At 47.5% G+C, this 27,113-nt stretch overlaps 1 protein-coding gene across 1 annotated transcript; it reads left to right on the forward strand.

Annotated features, from left to right (window-relative positions):
- Positions 1-4,336: 4,336 nt before the first annotated feature.
- On the forward strand, positions 4,337-5,756 carry LOC141022741 (uncharacterized). The gene is made up of 3 exons (XM_073499002.1): positions 4,337-4,517; positions 4,593-4,607; positions 4,693-5,756. The coding sequence occupies exons 1-3, from the start codon at positions 4,337-4,339 to the stop codon at positions 5,754-5,756; spliced, it is 1,260 nt and encodes a 419-aa protein (XP_073355103.1).
- The last annotated feature ends 21,357 nt before the right edge of the window (positions 5,757-27,113 follow it).

Consider the following 27,113-nt stretch of genomic DNA (forward strand, 5'->3'; position numbering starts at 1 on the left):
CGGTATTGCACCGGGAAGGTTCTAGAAGGTTCCGGAGTGGGGCCCACCTGCATGGGGGGACCCACATGAACGTGCGTAGTGGGGTCAAGGCCTCACACCCTTGGTCAAGGCGCACCAAGATCCCCCCTTAGAAGGAATAAGATCATATGCCGAAGGGATAAGATCAAGATCCCTAAAAAGGGGGATAACAATCGGTGGGGAAGGGAAATGATGGGATTTCTTTCCTCCCACCTTTGCCAACGCCCCAATGGACTTGGAGGGCAAGAAACCAGCCCCCTCCACCCCTATATATAGTGGGGAGGCGCATGGGAGCTTAACCCTTCCCCTGGCGCAGCCCTTCCCCTCTCCAACTCCACCTCCTCCTCAGTAGTGCTTGGCGAAGTCCTGCCGGAGAACTGCAAGCTCCACCACCACGTCGTCGTGCTGCTGGAGCTCTCCATCAACTTCTCCTCTCCCCTTGCTGGATCAAGAAGGAGGAGACGTCCCCGGGCTGTACGTGTGTTGAACGCGGAGGCGCCGTCCGTTCGGCGTTAGATCGGATCTTCCGCGATTTGAATCACCACGAGTACGACTCCCTCATCCGCATTCTAGTGACGCTTCCGCTTAGCGATCTTCAAAGGTATGAAGATGCTCATCCTCTCCCTCTCTTGTTGCTAGAATCTCCTAGATTGATCTTGGTGATGCGTAGAAAATTTTGAATTACTGCTACGTTCCCCAACAACACTATCCACCAATAGCCAGCCACCGCTTCCCTGGCGAGTTGTACACCCATGGGGACCCAGATCTACGACCGGAGAGGGGGGTGGTATAATCTCTCGCACCCCCGGCATGGAGGCGCTGGAGGCTGACTTCCGCAACAGAGCGCTGCTGACCTCGGTGCAGGGCAGGCGACCGGCAGTCTCGCCGGAGGCCCTGGTCCAAGCGTTGGGCCGGATCTGCGGGGTGAAGCGCGGGCACGTGCGGGTGGAGGTCACTCACCCGGCGGATTTCTTCCTGCAGTTTGCTTCCACTGACGATTGCGAGCATGTCTTCTAGAGCAGGGGCCAGATCCGGTGCGCCGGCGCCCCTATCGCCTTCCAGCGATGGCACCGGAGTGTGTAGGCGTCGGGCGGCAAGATGTATTTCTTTTGCAAGATTGGCATCGAAGGTCTACCGGCAAGTGCATGGGAGGTGGGCGCAGTCAGTCAGCTCATCAACAATCTGCATGGTCAACTGGTCAAAATTCTCCCCCAAGAAGATCGGTGGCAGCTGAACATCACCGCCTGGATGAGGAACCCATCTGGCATCCCGAAGATCTATGATTTTGAGGTGCCGGAGCCAGTGGGGCTCCCGAACACAGTGGATCCTAAATGTCCGGTGGCGCCTCCACCGCCGGCGCCCCCGACGGAGAGGCTCACTTTGATCCATCCTCTGACGATCCATCTGTTGGATGTGGTGGATAGGACGGTTCCGTACCTGAAGTTTAACCCCAACTTTGAGCCTGGAGAAGATGAAGACCTCACAAGAAGGCACTGCTGGGGAACGCAGTAATTTCAAAAAAATTCCTACGCACACGCAAGATCTATCATGGTGATGCATAGCAACGAGAGGGGAGAGTGTAGTCAACGTACCCTTGTAGACCGTAAGCGGAAGCGTTATGACAACGTGGTTAATGTAGTCGTACGTCTTCACGATCCGAGCGATCCTAGTACCGAAAGTATGTCACCTCCGCGATCTGCACACGTTCAGCTCGGTGACGTCCCACGAACTCTCGATCCAGCTGAGTGTCGAGGGAGAGCTTCGTCAGCATGATGGCGTGATGACGGTGATTATGAAGCTACCGGCGCAGGGCTTCACCTAAGCACTACGACGATATGACCGAGGTGGATTATGGTGGAGGGGGGCACCGCGCACGGCTAAGACAATGATCAACTATGTGTCTATGGGGTGCCCCCTCCCCCGTATATAAAGGAGTGGAGGAGGGAAGGGCCGGCCCTCTCTATGGCACGCCCTAGGGGAGTCCTACTCCCACCGGGAGTAGGATTCCCCCCTTTCCAAGTAGGAGTAGGAGAGGAAGGAAGGAGGAGAGAGGGAGGAAGGAAAGGGGGGCCGGCCCCCTTCCCAATTCGGATTGGGCTTGGGGGGCGCCCCCTCCTAGGCCGCCTCCTCCTCTCTCCCACTAAGGCCCAATAAGGCCCATACACTCCCCGGGGGGTTCCGGTAACCTCCCGGTACTCCGGTAAATGCCCGAACTCACCCGGAACCATTCTGATGTCCAAACATAGCCATCCAATATATCGATCTTCATGTCTCGACCATTTCGAGACTCCTCGTCATGTCCGCGATCACATCCGAGACTCCGAACAACCTTCGGTACATCAAAACACATAAACTCATAATACTGATCGTCACAGAACGTTAAGCGTGCGGGCCCTACGGGTTCGAGAACTATGTAGACATGACCGAGACTCATCTCCGGTCAATAACCAATAGCGGATCCTGGATGCTCATATTGTTTCCTACATATTCTACGAAGATTTTTATCGGTCAAACCGCATAACAACATACGTTGTTCCCTTTGTCATCGGTATGTTACTTGCCCGAGATTCGATCGTCGGTATCTCAATACCAAGTTCAATCTCGTTATCGGCAGGTCTCTTTACTCATTGCGTAATGCATCACCCCACAACTAACTCATTAGTCACATTGCTTGCAAGGCTTATAGTGATGTGCATTACTGAGAGGGCCCAGAGATACCTCTTCGACAATCGGAGTGACAAATCCTAATCTCGATCTATGCCAACTAAAAAAACACCATCGGAGACACCTGTAGAGCACCTTTATAATCACCCAGTTACGTTGTGATGTTTGGTAGCACACTAAGTGTTCCTCTGGTATTCGGGAGTTGCATAATCTCATAGTCATAGGAACATGTATAAGTCATGAAGAAAGCAATTGCAAATAAACTAAACGATCAAGTGCTAGGCTAACGGAATGGGTCAAGTCAATCACATCATTCTCCAATGATGTGATCCCGTTAATCAAATGACAACTCATGTCTATGGCTAGGAAACTTAACCATCTTTGATTCAACAAGCTAGTTAAGTAGAGCATACTAGTGACACTCTGTTTGTCTATGTATTCACACATGTACTAAGTTTCCGGTTAATACTATTCTAGCATGAATAATGAACATTTATCATGATATAAGGAAATATAAATAACAACTTTATTATTTGCCTCTAAGGCATATTTCCTTCAGGCACGACTACTCGGGCGACTGCATCAGGGTCAGGATTGACGGCACGGGCAGGGGGAACACTCCGAGATCTGGCGGTCACCCCTTTGGTGGCCCTGGCGGCCTCGGCATTGCGGGCGACTGGGGCGGACACAGGGTGAACGGTCTGCTCACTCCTGCTGGCGGCATCCCACCTCCGACCCTCCTGGCTGCTGCGGCAGGTATGCATCGTCGAGCTGGGTCCATGCCGCGGTTGCCCCCGGGAGAAGGGACTCCGTGCACGCCTTCTGGTGTGCGTCTGACGACCCCGCCTGCCACGCTCTCCCCCACGGGCGACTCTGTTGCGACCACGTTCATTGGCTCCGCGGCGCTCGCTGACACGCCCCGGGCTTCGTCGTCTGTGGCCACTACCGCCGTGGGCGCGCTCGCTGAGGTCGCTACGCCTCTGGCTGTGCGCTCCCTACTCTGGTGTGCCCGGTTCGCGCGCTCTTCGGGATCTTCACGCTCCCCACGGTCGCTCTGCTCCACAGCCATGGGCTCGGTGGCTTGGGGCTCTACCCCGGAGCTCGGGGCTGTCGTCAGGTGGTGCGTTGTCTCGTCGCCTTGCCGTCTGTCTTTCGGCTTTGCTGGATGCTCGCAGGCCTCCCCTCTAAGGCAGGAGGTGGTACCGGAGATGGTGGCGTGAGTGGTGGCGGAGGAGAGCATGGCGTCTGGTAGGGATGCTGACAACTGTTGGCAGGTGGATGACTTGCTGCCGATCCGTGTTGATCACAGGCCGGCTAGTCCCACGAGCACTTTCTCCAGTGAGGTGCACACTCCGTTCGCTGTTCCCCTAGCACCGCATCAGCTATTGCCTCCGGATGCGTCCCTGCAGCAACCGGGACGTCTTCTGAGGTGTAGGCCGGACCAAAATCCGCAGCTGAAACGCGGCTGGAGGGGCTCAGTTCTACTCCGATTCTGTCCATTCTCGGTCCATGGCCGGTGGCGTCAGCCCCGGTGAGACGCAGAAAAGCTCTGCCTCCCAACTTCACCCCCCGAAGGAGTGCCAGGATCAACCAGCTCAATGGTGGCATGAAATTTGGCCCAGTGCAGCGTGCCTAGACGGTGCTGCTTCGCCGCATGGGTGTGATCCAAGCCGAAGAGCAATTGTCACAAGAGGCGCTGGATGCATATCGGAAGCTCTTCGACAAGCCGCTCGCGCCACACCACATCAAAGCTGTTGCTACGCTCTTCGATCCGGATGGGGCCGAGTTTGATGAACCTGCTCATGAGGGGTTCACCGCTCTTTCACTGCCGGAGTGTGTGGATCCGTGTGGAGCCTAGTGCTCTGCCGGTTCACTGTTAGGGGCATCCTGATCCTGCCATGTCGTTGAAGGTTTTATGCTGGAACGTGAGGGGGCTCAATAACCCTACTAGGCGCTCGTCAGTTAGGCTTTTTATGCAATCTTGTAATGTTGCCCTTGCTTGTTTACAAGAATCTAAGCTTGAGGTGGTGGATGCAGCAGTGGTCTGCCAGGTTCTTGGTTCTGGGTTCGATGACTTTGATTTTCTGCCGGATGTGGGCACTCATGGGGGAATACTGATGGCTTGCAAACCGGATGTTTTGTGCGTTAATATTATTCACAAGGGAGAATTCTCTATTACTGCCAACGTTTTGTCACTTTCGGACGACAAGGCTTGGGCGGTGACCTCAGTGTATGGTCCTCAGGAGGTGGATGACAAGATTAGGTTCCTGCAAGAGATTGAGCACATTGGACAACAGATGCAGTTGCCAAGGATCATCAACGGGGATTTCAACCTGGTCAAAGGGGAAGCGGAGCGTAGCTCTGGGCGGGCCAATCGTAGGATGGTTGCCAAGTTCAGACACACCATTAACTGTCTGGGTCTGCATGACATGCCTCTGGTGGGCAGGAAGTTTACCTGGTGCAACGATCAACAAAGATTGATCATCACTAGGCTTGATTGGGTGCTTTTCAACAATGATTGGGAGGAAATTTATCCCATCAGTGACCTCCTGGCCCTAAGCTCAAACATATCAGACCACTGCCCGTTGATGTTGTCTTGTGCGGCAGGTCATCCGCGGGCACGACGGTTTCGTTTTGAGAATTTCTGGTGCAAACTTCCTGGCTTCTTGGAGACAGTGAAAAGAGCATGGGAGGAAGAGGTGGATAGCTCAGACCCGGCGAAGGTTCTCTCCATTGAGCTCCAGCGCACAGCCAAAGCTCTCCGCAGCTGGGGCCAGAAGAAGCAGGGCTCTTTGGAGATGCAGTTTCAGATTTCCAATGATGTTATACTCCGTCTAGACACGGCACAAGAGACGCGTGATCTCTCGTTGGAGGAAAGAAGATTGAAAGCTTTCTTGAAAGGGAAGTGTTTGGCTTTGGCGGCTCTTGAAAGAATCAGGGTACGACAGCGTGCCCGGGTCCGAGATCTGCGGGAGGGGGATGCAAACTCCAAATATTTCCATCTGAAGGCTAATGGACGCCGCCGCAAAACACCTGATTCCCTACTTGAAAGATGGGAGTCAAACAGTGACTGATATGGAGGACAAACTGAACTTGGCGCGGGATTTTTTTTCTCTGACCTAATGGGATCTATAGAATCACCTAGCTGTGCCCTCCATCTTGAGGCCCTAGGTTTAAGTCATTTGTCACTGGAGAGGGCCCATGGGCTGGAGGTGTCGTTTACTGAGGAGGAAATAAAACATGTTATCTGGGACATGCCGACGGACCGTGCACCTGGGCCAGACGGCTTTTCGGGTCTTTTCTTCAGGACATGCTGGGAGATAATTGCCAAGGATTTCATGGCTGTTATGAAGATGCTTTTTGAAGGGCGTTTTTACTCATTTGGTGCTCTCAACACCTCCATCCTAACCCTTCTCCCCAAGAAGGAGGACCCCTTGCAGATAAGTGATTTCAGGCCGATCAATCTGATTCATGGGGCGGTCAAAATTATTGCCAAAGCTTTGGCCACCAGGTTGGCCGCGCTTCTGCCCTCTCTCATATCCCAGGCCCAGAGCGCTTTCGTCTCGAAGAGGAGCATACACGAAAACTTCAAGTTTGTTCACAATGCGGCAAGGACTCTCCATCAGAAAAAGAAGCAAGCTGTTATGATGAAAATCGATATTTCGAAGGCTTTCGATACACTCTCATGGAGTTTCCTCATTGAGGTGCTTCGGGCCAGAGGTTTTGGTGATCGGTGGTGCTCCTGGATCCGTGGCTTGCTGAGCACGGCTTCCACCTCCATCCTCGTCAATGGGGAGCTCTCTCAGCCTTTCTCTCTTGGCCAGGGCGTAAGGCAGGGGGACCCGATATCCCCGACGCTCTTCATTCTCGCCATGGACACCATACATGGGATGCTGCAGTGGGCAGTGCACAGGCAGGTGCTGCCAGACCTCGGCCTTGGTAATGCGACCCCGAGGGCTTCCATTTTTGCTGACGATGCGATCCTCTTCTTCAAGCCTCATTTCAATGATCTCCAAGTGGTTGCAGTCACTTTACAGCTGTTTGGTCAGGCTTCTGGCCTTTGCATCAACATGCAGAAGAGCTTGGTCACGTGCATTCGCTGCGATGAAGAACTTGCATCCTCGGTGGCGCAACACTTTGCTGTCGAAAGCAGGATTTTCCTATCAAGTACTTGGGTCTGCCGCTCTCGGTTTTCAGATTGAAACGCCAGGATATTATGCCTCTGGTGGATAGATACTCCAACAAGATGAAGGGTTGGAAACCAAAGCTCCTGCCGGCTGCGGGGCGGCTCACTCTGGTCAATTCGGTGCTTATGGCATTGCGCATTCATCTTATCTCAGTATTACCCTTGCCTGTATGGGCAATCAAGATCATCAACAAGAAATGTTGTGGCTTCATTTGGAAGGGAGAGGAAGAAGTGAGTGGAGGGCATTGCCTTGTCCCCTGGAAACAGCTTTGTTCTCCGAAATATTGTGGCGGTCTTGGTGTTCTCAATCTGCGATGGTTCGGATGGGCTTTAAGATGCAGATGGCCATGGATGAGGTGGGATGAAATTTTAAGACCGTGGCAATTCCTGCCAGATAGCCAGGAGAAAGAGGTCTTGGCAATGTTCAGCGCTGCCACTACAATATCACTTGGCAATGGACAGACCGCACGGTTTTGGACTGACAATTGGCTGCCAAATGGGAGATTGATTGCGGCCTCTACGCCAACTCTGTTCTCCTATGTCAGAGACTCTGGCATGTCGGTCAGCGAAGCCTTGCAAGGGCAGTGCTGGGTCAGACATATCACGGGCAGCATCTCCGTGCAGGCGCTCGCACAGTATCTCACCATCTGGGATACCACTCACGCCACGAACCTGACTTCTGGGGTGACTGATCGGGCTCTTTGGAGGCTCTCGAAGAACCGGCAATTCTCTGTTAGTAGTGCATACAGTTTATTCTTCATGGCTAACGAGCGTTTCGCCTGCAACAAGCCAATCTGGAAGTCTATGCCCCCCCACGGTGCAAGTTTTTCATGTGGCTTGTGGTGCATGGCAAATGCCTGACAGTGGATAATCTGCTTCAATGAGGATGGCCGGCCTCTGTTTCATGCCCCTTGTGTCTATCTGAGCCGGAGAGTTGCGTCCACCTTTTTGTTCATTGTCGCTTCTCGCAGCACGTCTGGAGGCTTTTCAAGACTCGTCTGGGAATAGACTTTCTTTCGCCGGACGACAGCTTCTGCTCCATCGAGGATTGGTGGCTACAGGCCAGAGCAAGAGTGCCCACGAGGATGCGTCGCAACTTTGTCACCGTCACCATCCTGATTCATTGGTGGCTGTGGAAGGAAATCAGACGACTAGCAGTGCAGACAGGGTGCTTGATCTCATTTGCGAAGACATTGCCGTCTGGCGACCAGCGGGATGCGTTATGGAGCTAGGTGTTTAATCTTGAGTCGGCCGGACGTCTGGGCCTCTTTGCGCTTTGTTGTCTGTCTTTTCAGATCATGTTTGGTTTGTTCTTCTTTTGTTTCCTTGGTCCTCCAGCTCTAGTGCGCCTAGACTGCTGACCAGTATGTACTCTCTTCTCCTATCTAATAAAAGTACGGCCACTGGCCCTTCGAGAGACAGATTTGTGTTCGTCCCCTCCATCCTCCATCTTTTCATTCCACAGTTTAATTCTTATCTTCCCTTTAATTCGCCGTGTTCTGGTTAATGACTTTGCTACGGTTTAGTACGTCGACCATGTGGAATTGGGAGGGTTTTTGGGGCTTCGATGTTCTAGGATTGCTTGAGCGGCAAAATGTGTGAGTGACGCGTCTTTGGCACGCATTGTGTGCTAGATTTGGGTGTTTGTGGTTTGTGTTTTTAAGGCTAGGTGTGCAGAGCTCATACTTTTGTGGCCAATGTCGTCGTTGTTATTCGCATTGGTGGATCCTTTGGAGTTTGGTCACTGATTTATTTGTCGATGCTTCCTGTGTGCAATTGGTGTCATCATTCCGGTGGAATTAATTGTTTGCACCATGGTTCCGCCATTCCGGATTATTGCCTCGTCACCCATGTGTGTTTTCTTTGGTTTTTTGCCAGATGGAGGGTGTGATGCCTGATCATGGACGTTGTGGTCAAAAGTGTCCTAGCATGACCGAATTCTCTTGTGATGAGTTTTTGGTTGTAACCGGGGAATATGTAAGAGAGAATTCTTTATTTGGCCCTAGTAAAAAAAATGTTGTTTTGACACTCAAACTTTGTTTTGTTCCCTCTATGACATTTCCATCAGTTTTGGCAACTAACACCGTTAAATACAACATGAAAAGTCCATTTTACCTTTGATGTATTTTGGGACCAAAATTATGAACTGAAAGTCAAAAGCAATGGCGACGGCGGCGCGCAGACAGAGTGCTTTAGCGCGTTGTAGTTGCCACAAAATTATATTACAAGATTGTACTGAGAAACCCATATTAATATGGACCAGTGAACTAATTAACATGTATGAGCAGTACACACGCACAACAATCTCACGGTTTCTCTTTTCACGCACAACACACAGAAGAAATCCATCTCTCAATTTCTCTCTTTGCACACAACACACACATCACATCACGCACACACTCAAGCATGGAAAAGCACGCAATCACATCGACCCAGCTAGCACGCCCATCACTGCGGCACGGCAAGCACGCGTATCATGTGGGAAGCTGGTCAAGCAGTCACTTGCACCACGGCCGGGGAAAGCTGGTCGGGCAAGGCGGGCGCGCACGACGTGGTCGTCCAGCTGGCAGCAGGAGAAGGCTAGCAACGGCCGCTCCTGGTCACCGCTTCGCCCCTACCACCAACAGACCTCCGGCGCCGCGACTTGCCCTGCAAAGCGCCACCACGATTTTTCTCTTTTTTTTCAACCTGCTAAAGCAAGGGTAAATAAGACTTTTCAAGTCGCATTTGATGGTGTTAACAACAAAAGGTGACACGTTGACCAACAAAAAAAGAGCAGTCCACAACTTCCAAGGCGCGCCGGTCAAAGGCCCCCGGAAAAGTAGGATCTAGGGAGGCTACGAGAGTTCCCTGCGCGCCGCCGGTGACGCCGCCGGTTCCCTCTCTCTTCGTCGGCCGCTCCGGCGGCGGGAGGGAGGGGGAACCTCGGGTCTGTTCGCTAGGTGGGTGTGTGGTAGGGTTAGGGTTGAGGGAGACGCTGCCGAGGCCGTTGCGGTGGTGTCGCGTCGGGATAAGTTTCTTCGGGCTCCGTTCGCGGTCAGGCGAGGTTTTTGCCTTCGTCTAGGAGCCAACAGGGTTGGGGATCCCCGGATCTCGTCGAGGTCGCGGGCGTTGGTGGCTGGAGGTCCATCGGCACTGGCCGTTTGGGTCCTCAGATGGGCGATGGATGCAGGGAGATGAAGACCCTTCTTCTTCCTTGTAGGTATGATTTGCTGTTGTTGTTCCTCTCCTTCCTCTGCGCTGATGCTGGTGGGAGATCCTGCTTTGCCCGGGCAGATGGCCCGGCCGCGGTACTGGACCGGTCGGATGACTCGAGTTCTCTTCCTTTCGGAAGGGACACTTTTCGCGGTACTCAAAGCCAAAGATGGCGACGGCTGTTGCAGGTGTGTTGGATTGATGTCCATGCCCTCTCAGCGCTGGTGTCAAGAAAGGAGGAAGCAGCGTGGCGGCAATTGTACCAAAGTCGAAGATGATGACCTGCTTGCGACTGGTTGCAGATCCTTCTGCTGCAGGGGTCTTCTCTCAAGATTTAAGAATGATGACACAGGGCTCCGGAGATCTTCTTGTGTTTTGGTTGTCTTACGGTACTTTAGGTGTTCATGGTTCTTTGTGTTTGCGTTTCAGTGTGCTTGTAAGGGTCAACTACTTTGTACTGATTCGTGGTTTGAACGATAAAATTCTCAAAAAAAAAACAAAAGGTGACGGTAGTGTCCTGTAAGGAATAAAATGAATTTATGATGTCAGAAAGGGAAAAATGAAATTTTTAGGGCCAAATAAGGAACCAGATTTTCAGAAAGGGCCAAATAAGGAGTTCTCTCAATATGTAATGGGGTGTTTTGTTGGTGGTTTACTTATTTATCCATGTTTTGTCTCCCAGGTGGCATTGTCCTTACTGGTTGGCCATTCGGCCGCGTATATTCATGTGCCTCGGTCCATAGAGGGAGAATAATTGACAAAGAGACCTTACATAGAAAAGTAGTGGGGCAAGGCATGCAACCGATTCTAGTCTAGTTTACTACAAAAGTACATATCATGAATGGAGGCAATGGCTACACACCCACCCCATGTTATCTCGCTAACCTCAAAAGTTGTGGGGCCGCCATCTGAAACACCGTCAACTATCCACTAGATCCTTTATGCCGCGATGTGTCATACACGTCTCTTCTCTAGTTCGGACATAAAGTAGTTGTGTCGCCACACTGATTTCCCGTCAGAGGTAAAGAAGCTTGTGGTACATGATGAAGATGAGGTCTTGTTGATACTTGTCAACTGTAGGACGGTGAGACCATCTCCACCGGGGGTGTGGCGGAGTTTGGGTGCCATGTTGCACTTGTGAGTTCTCCGGCCAACAATCTAAAACTATTTTTGTTGAAGCGGGTTTTGCTGCCTTGAATAGAAGCTGGATCATGTTCGTTGTCGTTTCTCCAACCTTAAAAGACATGAAATGTACTATGCATGTGTGTGTGCGTGTGGCATAGTCTGGTTGGGTGGCTCCATATTACTGTGAGTCGAGGAGGAAGGGCAGGATGAAGGGAGTTCTAATGGCTAAGGCCCTCATTTGACCACTGTTGCCACACAGTCTCTCTAAGGTTCGTACTCTCTGAGAGATAAGACCAAGGAGAGGAGATGTTGCTGACCGCGGGCGCACAAATTATTATGGTATATCTTTCGTGGGAAGTACTGATAAAAGAATTCTCGGACCATGAAAGCAAAGAAAAGTGTTAACGAAACGCGCAGCTTGGAGATAGTTTATTATATTTATTGCTTGGCACAAAATATAAAAAACGGTAATGGGCTAAATTAGAAACTTAAGGTAACTCAAATTAGTACAAAAAAGATTAACTAAAAATGATTTAACCTAAATATCACCCGAGCATATTGAGTGTCTAGGTCTCGCTATTACTAGTGGGCAATTGATGGCATCATTCTCATGCACATAAGGAAGTTCCCAAAGAGGTGATGCTCTTATCTGTGCTTTGGAATCACCATGTTACTTGTCCACTTCTCAACACTAACAATGCACACAACTATCGATTTTTGGTGCTGCCTATTTATACCCCTCCACCACCACTTACTCTCTAAGAGAGCCATCAGAACAAAACACAACTTTCACCATTCATTTTCTAAAAGAGAACCACCTGCTCATGTGTTTTTTTAAAGGGGCGCTTTATTACTTGGCGAATTTACAGCGAGTGAGGGATAACTAAAACGCGCACTAGATGGGGCTTAGTGGGCGGCTCACCATTGGGCTTGGCCCAAGTCGTCGGGGCGCTGGATTAAGCCAGTTAGGCGGTGGTTGGCATGGACCGGGCCGGTTCAGCCGAACCGGCTGGTCGGACACTGACCGGTGCAGCTCACCGGTTGCGGGGCTATGCAGGTAGGCGGGGGCCCACGTGGGTGCTTGAGTGGGGATCCTCCCGATCCGATCAGGACGGCGAGCAGCGGCGCTCTCCCACGAGGGCGGCGACAGCAACGGGCGGATCCGAGGTGGAGGTCGTCGGGCCCGGTGGTAGGCGGCAGGGGGACGAGGGGAGCGGCGGCGGAGGTCAGGGTCAGCTGCGGTGAGGGAATTCCAGCGAGCTCCAGGTGACGGCCGGGCGACGGGAGGCTGCGGGATGCTCGGGATCCGGTCAGTGAGAGGCGGCGGCGAGGCTGGTCTAGAGGGCGATGGCGCTCGGTGACGGGGCTCGCCAGCCGGTGGGTCGAGGCGGGGAGGCACGGGGCTACGCGCGCAGAGGGAGTTGGCCGACGCATGGGAGGCCCGGGCCTGGTTGCGGCTCGGGCGCTGGATGGGCTCGGCAGGCCCAGCGAGGGGGGGAGGGGAAGCGGGGTAGGGGGCGCGTGGCACCTCTTGAGTGGCTGCGGGTGACGGCATTGGGATAAGTGGGCGGTGCCGCTGGGTGGAGCTGGCGGTGATAAGTGGCGGAGGTGGAGGTGGCCGGGGCTGAAAATGAGGGAATGTGGGAGGTGGCGGCGCATGTAGGTGGAAGGAGGGGTAGGTTGCCAAAAATGGACGAGGGGTGTCCAAGCAGGTTACTAGGGTTTGAGTGGGGATTTAGGAGCTCTTCGATCCCGATCGGACGGTTTTGGGCAGATGGGGTAGCTCGGCCACAGATTTTCGGATGCCGAAAACGTCCGACGTTTTATCCGGCTATAGTGTCGCTATATGTAACGGTTAGGCTATCAAACAGACTCCGAATGCGACGAAATTTGCCAGGCAGTCTACCTACACTATAACAAGACCGCATGCCAACTTTCATCCCATTTCAAGAACATTTTTATCCCACTTATAAAATAATATTTCGGACATGCCGTGGGCGTGTGCGAGTGTGTTTGGACTCAAAACGGACAATAAAGAGAACTGGGAGACCTCGCAACTACGTACGGATGCAAGTTTTGAAAAGAATGACGACAACGAGTGTTGATGCAATGCCTATGATGAAACGATGAGTGCAACAAACAAATGAAACACAGGGCAACATCGAGAATAAATGGAAGGCAACTGGAGCATCGATCTCGGGGCGTCACATGCCTATACTCATGCCATGCTTGTGTAAAATGTATTTTGTGCTCTTTAACATGTGCTAAACTCAACCTTCACTAGAAGAATTGTAAAAAGTGGTATTTTACTTGTTAAGGGCCTAATCACCTCCCTCTAGACCCCTCTTCTCGATCTTTCAGCTAAACAATACTATTTAGACAAATAAAAAGACACCCTATGTTTACAAGAAGAGTGTCATTCGTGTCATGCACTATATCTTGGCAAATATTCTTGTCAATTGCAAGAACAGGATAACAAACTACAAAACAAAGGTTCTCTAAAAATTCATTTACCTCTTTGTATGGAGGTGATTGGTTGTCTCCAACCAAACTTATGGTCGGATATCCGCAGTCACTAATCTTTAAAAAAAATGATGAGCCATGTACAATATAACATCAATCATGTTCTAACTTCACATACGGAATACAATAGGATGGAACCAACATTTACTCAAATAGTAGATACGTTGGAAGGGAGAGCATTGGACTTACAAAATAGCATATAGACGCTACTTGTAAACCGCGTTAGGATTTTCCCCAAAGAGGAGGGGTGAAGCAGTACAGTAGAGATAAGTATTTCCCTCAGTGAGAACCAAGGAAATTCCCTTCGACGACACCTACACACACAAAAGAAAATACTTGCACACAACGCAGGCAAAATAGCTGTCATTCCCCCGTGAACTTTGTAAAGTTCAGGGTTACGATGGGTTGAGGGACTCGCAGCCTGAAGGGTGCGGTGTAGCTCTTTTATATATATGGAGAGGGACAGTACATGTACAAGTCATACAGTATGTAGAGTCCTATTCGTATACAATATACTAAGTCTAACACCCTCCCTCAATCTTAACCGGTGTCAAGAAGGTTGAGATCGCGCCTACGGACTCCAAACAACGGAAGTAGCAGTGGCTTGGCAAACACATCCGCAAGTTGATCCTTAAACGAGATGAACTTGATCTATAGTAGCTTCTGTTCCATACGTTCCCTCACGAAGTGAAAGTCAACTTTGATATGCTTTGTCCTGGTGTGGATGTAACGCCTAGATAATTAAGCTATAGTAATCCCCTGCTAATGATGCCAGATCATCGCTTTTAATGTTGCTAAATCCCGCTTAGATTCAATCCGGTTCGAATTCAAATTTGAATTAAAGTCAAACAATACATATTTTCAAATGTCAAAAATAAAAAGTACAAAATGTGACAAAAAGTATTTAAATGCCCCAAAGTAATTAAAACAGTGGCTAAAGCAATTATTTAAATGCCTTTTGAATTATAAAAATACTAAACTAGTTTAGTTAAATGCTAAACTAGTTGTGGCAGTGGCCTAATTTATTAATACTAATTTAGGTGCTAACATCATATTTTATACAACTAAAAATAAAATGAAAACAGAAAAGGGAAATAAGTAAAAAGAATATACACAAAATAAATAAAAAGAGAACCCCCCACCAACTGGGCCTCGGCCGAGCAGGGCACTAGGCCGGCCCAGCCGCGCCTTCATAAACCCCACCCCTAGGAACCCTAGCCGCTCCTCCCCCCCCGATCGGATCTGGATTGGGGCAGGTGGCCCCGACGGCGTCGTCCACCGTTGCCCACAGCACCCCCTCGCCGGCGCTGCCTTGTCGCCTCCACGCCTCGCCCCTGCGTCCCATCGTCGGCGCCACCCGTCGCTCGTCGTCCCCGACCTCCTCCCCGGCTTGCTTCCTCACGCCTCGCCGCCCCCGTGCCCCTGCGGCGCGGGTGGGGAACCCCCGGCCTCCTCTTTCCTCTGTCGCTGCGACTCGCCGTTGCCCGCGCCGCCTATCACTGCTCTGGCCCGCTCGCGCCGGACCACTCCGGTCATGCCTTCGCGCGCGCCCCTCCTAGCGGCTCTGGCCGCGCCCCGCGCGCCCCAGGCAGGCCCGACCCCCAAGCCTGCACGTGCGCCCCGGCCTCGGACTCTCTCTGCTCGCCCCGCGCGCCTCCTCTGCTGGCTAGCTGTTGCCCCACGCCACGTCCGCCTCCGCCCCTGTCCCGTGCCCGTTGTCTCCTCGCGTCGCCGTGCGCTACCCTTCCCGTGTTGCTCGGCTCCGCCTTTGCACCGGGCGACGTCGACAGTCGCCTGGATATCCCGCACGCGCCCCGTCTTCGCCCCATCGGGCGCCCACAACCGTGCCCGTAACCACCGCCCGGTTGGCCCAGATGGGCCACAGACATGTGGGGTCCAGCCCCTGAAAACAAAATAATAATTAAAAAATATATATAAATGAAAATAATACTAATTATTAATTAATTAATTACATTAATTAAATTTTTTATTAACCTAATTACATAATTAGATCTGTTTAATTAGATAAGTCAGTGACACACGGGGCCCGCATGTCAGTTTGATCGGTCAACAGCCAATGTTGACCGCTGACGTCATGCTGACGTCACGCTGATGCAATAAATGGTTTTTGATTTAAATTAAATCTGTTAATTCCAAAAATTGAATTAAAACTTTGAGAAATTAATATAAAATAAACCGTAACTCAGATGAAAATGTTTTATACATGAATGTTGCTCAGAAAAACGTGACGAATCCGAATACACACTCTGTTCGTATGTCACATGCCCCTAGGATGGCGAACATGGAACCGCACCCCTCCGTTTCATTTCTCCAAAAATGCCAAACGCGGGAATGTTTTCCCCCTTCGCCGGTATCGTGTAGCACCATGTTAGAAGACCTCTAGCTCTGCCTGTTGTCATGTCATGCATCTGTGTGCTTTATATTTACTGTTTCTTCCCCCTCTTATCTCCGGTAGACCCCGAGACTGCTGCTGATGTCACTGTGATCGACTGCGTCGACAACGACCCTTCTTCCTTTTTCAGCAGAGGTTCCAGGCAAGCAACCCCCCCTGATCATTCCAATATCGCCCATTATATTCCCTCACATGCTTGCCTTAGATTTTGCTACTGTAATTGATTGATCCTATCCTCATGCATAGCCTGCTTTTGTAACCTGATGTTGTACCTTACCCGCTTATCCTAAACTGCTTAGTATAGGTTGGTTAGTAATCCATCAGTTGCCCCTCACCTTGTCCGAGTTGCCCCGGCTTGATGACCGATGACTCGATCAACGTAATCGACGTCTAGAGCCCGACACATCACCTCAAACCCCTTTATTTGTACGACACTGCAGAGTTACTACCGAGTGCTGACGGTGATACCTCGTATAGCACTTCTGATGAGATCTCTGTAGTGTAGTTAATCGGTCGTGGTCTTCGAGGGTGATTCCTCCTTCACCACTCCCGATACGACTCTATCATGCAACACCTCAAGTGTGAACCTCGAGGGTGATTCCTCCTAAGTTCACCTTGACGATTATATCAAGTGGATTGCATCGAGGGTGATTCCTCGGATTGCCCCCTTGATGTTATAGACACATGGTTACCTGGACTTTACTTGAGACCATTGTTGAAGTCGGGTCAACCCTGAGGGGTACCCGCGAGTTGATGTGAAAGTCGGGCGGGCCCGGAGAGCACCCGTGAGATAATTACGAGGCACGGCGGGCAGGTAGACCACCCTAGTGAGAGGGTTGGGCCTGGCCCTTGCCATATTTCCTAGAGACGGGGCAACGGGGTCACATGATCGTGAGTCTTTGCTCGTCTCCGCGAGCTCCCAATACACTAAGGTTTGGGTATTTGATATGAGTTGGCCACTGGCCTATGCACACTAACCACCACACGGGAACAGATATGGGCACGTATGTTTCTTCCGAAAGCTCTATCAGACATCCAGATCAGTATTGTGGCCGGGCCGGATCACGCCAACCAGGCAGAGGTGGTACTTGTATTCCCCTGCGCACAATGACTCGTAGTGCTAAGGGAGATGGGCCCAAGACCCCTGAGCTCTTAGAACGTAGACCGACGGGGACCTCTCTACGGAGCCTAGGTAGGACTATGACGTGTTGATCTTCCAAGGCCAGGCATGACCCAGGAAAGTGTGTCCGGCCAGAGTAATCAAGCGTGTTTGGTAATGTGGTGCACCCCTGCAGGGAAGTTATCTATTCGAATATCTGTGTTCACGGTAATGGACGCTCGGAGATGTATCTCGATCTATTACAACTAGAAATGGATACTTGAGACATGAGATGGATATGTTGGCTCCGGGATTGCTTTCTCGCAGGGAGTCGAGAAAGGATCTCTGGGCGTTAATGCTACAACATGCATGTTAATTATAAAATGCTATTTTGTACTCTTCTGAATGTTGCAAGATGCTTGAAGATGCTAGTCTTTGATAGGCTAGACTTTCCCTTCTCCTCTGGTATTCTGCAGTTCAGTCCACAGATACAGCTTATTCCTTTGATACCGATGCATACTTAGTATAGATCTAATGTCAGTCTTGTGAGTACTTTGGATGAGTACTCACGGTTGCTTTGCTACCTCTTTTTCCCCTTTACCTGTTTGTTGCAACAAGATGGTGGATCCCAGGAGTCAGATGGCACTGCCGACGACTTTTACTACCCCGAGGCCCGAGGGTGCCTACTACTACGTGGAGACCGCCGACGACCAGGAGTAGTTAGGAGGTCCCAGGCAGGAGGCCTTGCCTTTTTTATCATTGTTGCTTTTGTGCTGGCCTTCTTAAGGCAGTCTTATTTAACTTATGTCTATACTCAGATATTGTTGCTTCCGCTGACTCTTGTGTTTTCGAGCTTCTGTATTCGAGCCTTCGGGGCCCCTGGCTTGTAATATGAAGCTTGTTTTATTTTAATTTGTGTCTAGAGTTGTGTTGTGATATCTCCCTGTGAGTCCCTGATCTTGATCGTACACATTTGTGTGTATGATTAGTGTACGATTGAATCGGTGGCGTCACAGTGGAAGACAAGATTAGATGAGAGATAAGTGGCTCTAATATTGTCACACCAAAGTATAGGAGGCATGTCTTGAGAGATACCCAATCCTCACAGCAACCCCAAATGAGCTCAGCAGTAGCATTTGCAACAGCCTTGTATTCTGCTTCCGTGCTACTGCGAGAAACAGTGGTTTGCTTCCAAGCATTCCAGGCGGTCAGATTCAAACCAAGAAACATAGCAAATCCCCCCATGGATTTCCGATCATCCGTACTTCCCGTCCAATACACATCAAAACAGGCAGACAACAACATAGAGGAAGCAGGCCGGAGATGTAGTCCAAACGAGGCAGTGAGACAAATGTAACGCAGAATGCGTTTAACTGCCGACCAGTGGGTATCACGAGGTGGATGAAGATACTGGCAAATACAATTAACCCCAAAGGAAATGTTTGGTCGAGTGATAGTGAGGTACAGTAGACCACCAACTATGATGCGATATTGAGTAGCGTCCTCAGCATCAAGAAGCACACCAATGTCAGCAGAAAGCTTCTCCATCACAGACATGGGCATAGAAACAGGCTTACACTTCAGCATCCCAGCACGTCGAAGAAGATCCAAGGAATATTTCTTCTGAGTAAGCGAGAGACCACCAACAGTATGTGTAATTTCCAGACCCAAAAAATAATGAAGCTAGCAGCCCAAGATCCTTAATAGCAAAGTCATGTCGAAGACTACGGATCAGTCGATCAGCAGCAGCAGATGATGAACTGATGAGAGTAGTATCATCAACATAAACCAAAAGATACATCGTGACCTTCGGGCTGTGCAGAAGAAATACTGATGTGTCTACAGTAGATGGAACAAAGCCATGTGAGTGAAGATCGGAACCAAGACGAGCATGCCAAGCACGAGGAGCTTGTTTGAGACCATAAATCGCCTTGATCAGCCAACAAAGATGATGAGGCCGATCAGGATCAACAAAACCAGGAGGTTACCGCGTGTAAACTTCTTCCTCTAAGACACCATGAAGGAATGTATTCTGAACATCGAACTATCGGAGAGACCATCCTTGAGTAACTGCCAATGAGAGAAGAAGTCGAATGGTGGTAGGCTTGATGACAAGACTGAAAGTGTCTTCGTAATCAAGACCATAACATTGTTTAACTCCTCTGTCAACCAAGCGTGCTTTATAGCTTTCAACAAATCCATCAACATGCTTATTGACTTTAAAGACCCACTTGGACTCAATCACATTAACCCCTGAGACAGGAGGAACGAGTGTCTAGGTCTCATTTTTCTGTGGTGGAAAAAATTCATGTTCCATAGCAGCTCCCCATGAGGTATGCTCATCGCCGCTTGAAAACGACCAGGTTTAGAACTCGGATCATAAACCGCGTGTGCCATACTAGAAGCCAGCCATGCAACAGTGCCATCCGTCCGTTGTTTTGGTTGAAAAATGCCACTCTAACTACGCGTGTTCACACGACGAGGAGCAATCGGAGCTTGTGGCAGTGTTGGAGATGGAATAGGAGCAGGCGACGCAGATTCCGAAGATGCCAACCCAGTTGATGTTGATCCAGGGATATCCTAGGCCGCTGCTACATGGAGCACTAGTAACGGTGTGTAAGGCATCTAGGCTTCTAGTTCGGACGCATCATGAGCCGTGGAGGATAGCTCGGGAGTGCGCACCACAGCTGACCCAGGGGCCGACTCAGTGGTAGCGCCATGCACAAGAGATGTCGGCTCGGCTGGCTCCGAGTCAGCGAACGCCGGCTCATGCGGGGCTGCCACTTCATGGCGCCCGTCCGGCTGCACACGATGGACGCCCAAGCCATGCAAGACTAGGTGATATTTCTCCAACTTATCTATAATTTTTTATTGTTCCATGCTATTATATTATCTATTTTGGATGTTTTATATGCATTAATATGCTATTTTATATTATTTTTGGGACTAACTTATTAACCCAGAGCCTAGTGCCAGTTTCTGTTTTTTCCTTGTTTTTGAGTTACAGAAAAAGGGTATCAAACGGAGTCTAAACGGAATAAAACTTTACGATGATTTTTCTTGGACCATAAGAAACCTAGGAAGCTTTGGGAGGAGGCCAGAAGGCACACGAGGTGGCCACAAGCCCTAGGAGTGCTCCCCAGGGGGGCGCCCCTAGGCTTGTGGGCCCCTCAGGGGTCTCCTAACCCTAATCCCGGCACTACGAATCCTCAAATATTCCCCCTATGCCAGAAGCATCCACAAAATACTTTTCTGCCGCCACAAGCCTCTATTCCCGTGAGATCCCATCTTGGGGCCTTTTCTCGCACCCTACTGGAGGGGGATTCAATCACGGAGGGCCTCTACATCAACCTTGTTGCCCTTCCGATGAAGCGTAGTTTACCACGAACCTAAGGGTCCATAGCTAATAGCTAGATGGCTTCTTCTCTCTCTTTGGTCTTCAAGACAATGTTCTCCTCGATGTTCTCGGAGTTCTATCCGTTGTAATATTCTTTTGCAGTGTGTTTGTCAAAATTCGATGAACTGTGGATTTATGATCAGATTATCTATGAATATTTTTTGAGTCTTCTTTGAACACTTTTATGCATGATTAAGGTATTTTTTGTATTTCTCTTCGAACTATCGGTTTGGTTTGGCCAACTAGATTCGTTTTTCTTGCAATGGGAGAGGTGCTTAGTTGTGGGTTCAGTCTTGCGGTGTCCTCACCCAGTGACAGAAGGGGTAGCGAGGCACGTATTGCATTGTTGTCATCAAGGATAAAAAGATGTGGTTTATATCATATTGCTTGAGTTTGTCACTCTACATCATGTCATATTACTTAAAGGTTGCTCTGTCTTATGAACTTAATACTCTAGATGCAGGGAGGAGTCGATCAATGTGTGGAGTAATAGTAGTAGATGCAGAATCGTTTCGGTCTACTTGTCACAGACGTGATGCCTATATTCATGATTATTGCCTTAGATATCGTCATAACTATGCGTGAATTGCTCGACAGTAATTTGTTTACACACCATAAGTTTTCTTTCAAGAGAGAAGCCTCTAGTGAAACATATGGCCCCCGAGTCTATTTTCCATCATATATTTTCAGATCTTTAAACCAAAAAACCCCAAAAAAACCTTGCTGCAATTTATTTATATTTACTTTAGTTTGCTCTTTTATTTATCTTTTATACCTATCCCTATCAGATCTCACTCTTGTTCGTGGCCGTGAAGGGATTGACAACCCCTTTTTTTGCGTTGTGTGCAAGTGTTTGTTAGTTTGTGCAGGTGCATATATTGGGGACTTGCATGTGCCTCCTACTGGATTGATACCTTGGTTCTTAACTGAGGGAAATATTTATCTCTACTTTTTTGCATCACCCTTTCCTCTTCAAGGGAAAAATCAAGGCAAGCTCAAGAAGTAGCACGAAGAACTTCTCGCGCCGTTGCCGGGGAGGTTCTACATCGAGCCTACCAAGTACCCATCATAAACTATCATCTCTTGCACTTACATTATTTGCCATTTGCCTCTCGTTTTCCTCTCCCCCACTTCTAAAACGCTTTTAGAAAAACACAAAAATATTTGCCTTTTTATTTGCCTTCTTTTCGTTTGCTTTTTCGTTTACCCTTTATGTTTTACTTGGTTTGTTTACTATTTTGCTTGACATAATCGTGTGTTTATTGAAATCAGAAGCAAACAAAAAAAGGGGTTTATGTATCTTCATCCACTTTCTAATCTTTTTAAAAGATCCAACTATGATGAACCAATTGCTAGTGAGTTGAGTGCACGAGATTATCTTTATGAAGTTTTGCTTGAAATTCATGAATCTGAAAATTGTGATGATGTGCTAAAAGAAGAAGTTTATGAAGTGATTTCGGATATCTCCTTGAATGGAAAGCATGATTGCAATGATGTTATTGTAAATTCTATTAATGTCAATTTTGCTAATAATATGCAAAACCCCAAGCTTGGGGATGCTAGTTTCGCTATGTCCACTACTTATTGCGATGATCATGATTGGGGTGATTCTTCTTATGATCTTCAAAATTTATTTAAGACTAATGATAAATACGTTTGCTATAATGTTGAAAGTGGGTTTGGAAGAGTGTTAACTTCAGGAAATAATGATCCCACTACTTTGGAGATTGATAAATCTTATGCAATTTTTGATAAAAGTGGGTTTGGAGAGGCCATGACTATACTTGATGATAATCCCACTATTTTGGAAGAGTGTCAACTTTGCGTGCATGTGGATCATGTAGAGAATATGTTATGTGATAGCTATAATGTTGAATTTGAATATTATCCCACATGCAATTATTATGAGAGAGGAAAATATGGTTGTATAAATCTTCATGTTACTAAATTACCTCTCTTCATGTTAAGATTGCTATTGTTTCTTTTGTCTTCCTTGCATATGCTAGTTTTTGCTTGTCTTGATAATTTATTTTCTTATAAAATGCCTATGCATAGGAAGTATGTTAGACTTAAACATGTTTTCACAAGCTATATGATGCTCTCTTTGTGCTTCAATTCTCATCTTTCATATGAGCATCATTAAATTTATCAACGCCTAGCTAAAAGGCTTTAAAGAAAAATGCTTGTTGGGAGACAACCCAATATTTTCCTATTCTGCTTTTATGAGAATACACGTTATTACTTCTGTAGTAATTGTGTTTTGGTGTTTTAATTAGTGTTTTAGCAAAGTAAGACCCCTGTGATGGTCTACGGTGATAGTTGATTTGATCTTGCTAAAAAATAGAAACTTTTGCGCTCATTGCCAGAATTTTAAAAAATCTCAGAAACGTGATTTTGATCTGAATTTTTTACACAAGATTGATATAAAAATTTCCCATATTTTCCTATGTTTTCAGGAATTTTTGGAGTTACAGAAGTATACGAAGTTTCCAGATTACTACAGACTGTTCTATTTTTGACAGATTCTGTTTTCTATGTGTTGTTTGCTTATTTTGATGAATCTATGGGTAGTATCGGGGAGTATGAACCATGGAGAAGTTGTAATACAGTAGATATTACACCAATATAAATTTAGAATGAGTTCACAACAGTACCAAAGTGGTGATTTATTTTGTTATACTAACGGAGCTTACGATTTTTCTGTTGAGTTTTGTGTTGTGAAGTTTTCAAGTTTTGGGTAAAGATTTGATGGACTATGGAATAAGGAGTGGCAAGAGCCTAAGCTTGGGGATGCCCATGGCACCCCAATGTAATATTCAAGGACAACCAAGCATCTAAGCTTGGGGATGCCCCGGATGGCATCCCCTCTTTCGTCTTCAATCCATCGGTAAATTTACTTGAGGCTCTATTTTTATTCACCACATGATATGTGTTTTGGTTGGAGCGTCTTGTATGGTATGAGTCTTTGCTTTTTAGTTTGCCACAATCATCCTTGCTGTACACACCTTTTGAGAGGGACACACATTTATTGTGAATTTATTAGAATACTCTATGTGCTTCACTTATATCTTTTGAGCTAGGCAGTTTGCTCTAGTGCTTCACTTATATGTTTTTAGAGCACGGCGGTGGTTTTATTTTATACTCCCTCCGTCCCAAAATAAGTGTCTTGAGCTTAGTACAAATTTGTACTAGAGCTAGTACAAAGTTGAGACACTTACTTTGGGACGGAGGGAGTAGAAATTGTTGAAATATCATGCTTGACTTATATTATTTTGAGAGTCTTTAAACTGCATGGTAATTTTCTTAGGTTATGAATTTAGTCCTAATATGATAGGCATCCAAGAGGGATATAATAAAAACTTTCATATAAAGAGCATTAAATATATGAGAAGTTTGATTCCTTGCATTTGTTTCGAGATATAAAGATGGTGATATTAGAGTCATGCTAGTGAGTAATTGTGGATTGGTAGAAATACTTGTGTTAAAGTTTGTGATTCATGTAGAATGCACGTATGGCGAACCGTTATGTGATGAAGTCGGAGCATGATTTATTTTTTGATTGTCATCCTTTGTGTGGAGGCCGGGAGCGCGCGATGGTTAACTCCTACCAACCTCTCTCTAGGAGCATGCATGTAGTACTTTGTTTCGATAGCTAATTTTTTGCAATAAGTATGTGAGTTCTTTATGACTAATGTTGAGTCCATGGATTATACGCACTCTCACCCTTCCACCATTGCTAGCTTCTCTAGTACCGCGCAACTTTCGGCGGTGCGTTAAACCCACCATATACCTTCTGCAAAACAGCCACCATACCTACCTATTATGCCATTTGCATAGCCATTCCAATATATATTGCCATGCAACTTCCACCGTTATGTTTTATTATGACACATACCTTCATTGTCATATTGCTTTGCATGATCATGTAGTTGGCATAGTATTTGTGGCAAGGCCACCGTTCATGTTTTTTATACATGTCACTCTTGGTCATTGCACATTCCGGTACACCGCCGGAGGCATTCATATAGAGTCATATTTTGTTTTAGTATCGATTTTTAATTCTTGAGTTGTAAGTAAATAAAAGTGTGATGATCATCATTATTAGAGCATTGTCCCTTGTGAGAGGAAAGGATGATGGAAGCTATGATTCCCTCACAATTTGGGATGAGTCTCCGGACTTTATAAAAAAATAAAAGAGGCCAAAGAAGCCCAAATAAAAAAAGAGAGGCGAAAGAAACCCACACAAAAAATAAGAGAAAAAGAGAGAAGGGACAATATTACTGTCCTTTTTCCACACTTGTGCTTCAAATTAGTGATGATGTTTGCTAAGACTACGTCGGTGTTTCCCCCAAGAGGAGAGGATGATGTAGCATAGCAATGGTAGGTATTTCCCTCAGTAATGAAAAACCAAGGTATCGAACCAGTAGGAGAACCAAGCAACAAAACATAAACAACCCCTGCACACAAATAACAGCCACTCGCAACCCGACGTGTTAAAGGGGTTGTCAATCCCGTTCAGGTAACGACGCCAGAAGGCACGATGACGGGAGAAAATTATAATAGATTGAAATAATAGATCGCAAATAAAATAAAGTGCAGCAAGATATTTTTGTATTTTTAGTTTAATAGATCTGAATAAAAACGCAAAGAAAAAATAGATCGCAAGGCAAATATATGAGAAAGACGACCCGGGGGCCGTAGGTTTCACTAGTGGCTTCTCTCGAGAAAAATAGCAAACCGCGGGTAAACAACTTACTGTTGGGCAATTGATAGAACTTCAAATAATCATGACGATATCCAGGCAATGATCATTACATAGGCATCACGTCCAAGATTAGTAGACCGACTCCTGCCTGCATCTACTACTATTACTCCACACATCGACTACTATCCAGCATGCATCTAGTGTATTAACTTCATGGAAAAATGGAGTAATGCAATAAGAACGATGACATGATGTAGACAAGATCCGTTTATCTATATGGCGGTAGATATAGATCTCATCTTTTAATCCTTAGTATCAACGATACATACGTGTCGCTTCCCTTTCTGCCACTGGGATCAAGCACCATAAGATCGAACCCACTACCGGGCACCTCTTCCCATTGCAAGATAAATAGATCAAGTTACCCAAACAAAACCCAAATATCAGAGAAGAAATCGAGGCTATAAGAGATCAAAGAAACTCAAATAACTTTCATTGATATAAAAAGATATAACTGATCATAAACTCGAAGTTCATCAGATCCCAACAAACACACCGCAAAAGAGAGTTACATCATATGGATCTCCAAGAGACCATTGTATTGAGAATCCAGCGAGAGAGAGAAAGCCATCTAGCTACTAACTACGGACCCGAAGGTCTACAAAGAACTACTCACGCATCATCGGAGAGGCACCAATGGAAGTGGTGAACCCCTCCGTGATGGTGTCTAGATTGGATCTGGTGGTCTGGACTCTGCGGCGGCTAGATGAATATTTCGTCGACTCCCCTAGGGTTTGTGGATTTTTGGGGTATTTATAGAGCAAAGAGGAGGTCCGGGGGGCACCCGAGGTGGGCACAACCTAGAAGGGCGCGCCTGGGCCTCCTGGCGCGCCCTGGTGGGTTCTGCCCCCCTCGGGGCACCCCCTAGGTGCAACCAGGGCCCATTGCCTTCCTTCTGGCCCATAAAAAATCATCGTGGAGTTTCGTGGCATTTGGACTCCGTTTGATTTTGATTTCCTGCGATGTAAAAAACATGAAAAAAAACATCAACTGGCACTTGGCACTATGTCAATAGGTTAGTACCAAAAAATGATATAAAATGACTATAAAATGATTATAAAACATCCAAGATTGATAATAAAATAGCATGGAATAATAAAAAATTATAGATACGTTGGAGACGTATAAGCATCCCCAAGCTTAACTCCTACTCGTCCTCGAGTAGGTAAGTGATAAAAACAGAATTTTTGATGTGGAGTGTTGTTCATCAAGTCATATTATATTCTTTTCTTTATAGCATGGACATTTGGACTTTTATGTGATTAAAAGCAATAGCCTAGTTTTGACATAATAATTTAGATACCCGAGCATATCAACAAGCAACCATGTCTTTCAAAATATCAATGCTAAAATAAGTTATCCCTAGCCCATCATGCTGAAACATTGATCCATTCATGAAACACACTCGAATATTAGCTACACCCAATACTTAAGTACGATCATATTGCCTCCTAGTTGGTGCTTTTGTAAGAGAAGATGGAGACTCAAATTCAAAAATAAAATTGCATAAAGTAAAAGAAAGGCCCTTCACAGAGGGAAGTAGGGATTTGTAGAGGTGCTAGAGCTAAAAGCGAAAAATTAAAGATAAAAACATTTTGGGATGTGTATCCATCCCACCAACGAAAACGACGTAGAGCTATGAAAACTTTCCATGCTAGATATGCCATAGGCGGTTCCCAAACAGAAAATAAAGTTTATTTCTTTTTCCACCATTCTTTCACTTTCCAT

This window comes from Aegilops tauschii, chromosome 5, assembly GCF_002575655.3.
Source record: "Aegilops tauschii subsp. strangulata cultivar AL8/78 chromosome 5, Aet v6.0, whole genome shotgun sequence".
Lineage (NCBI taxonomy): Eukaryota > Viridiplantae > Streptophyta > Magnoliopsida > Poales > Poaceae > Aegilops > Aegilops tauschii.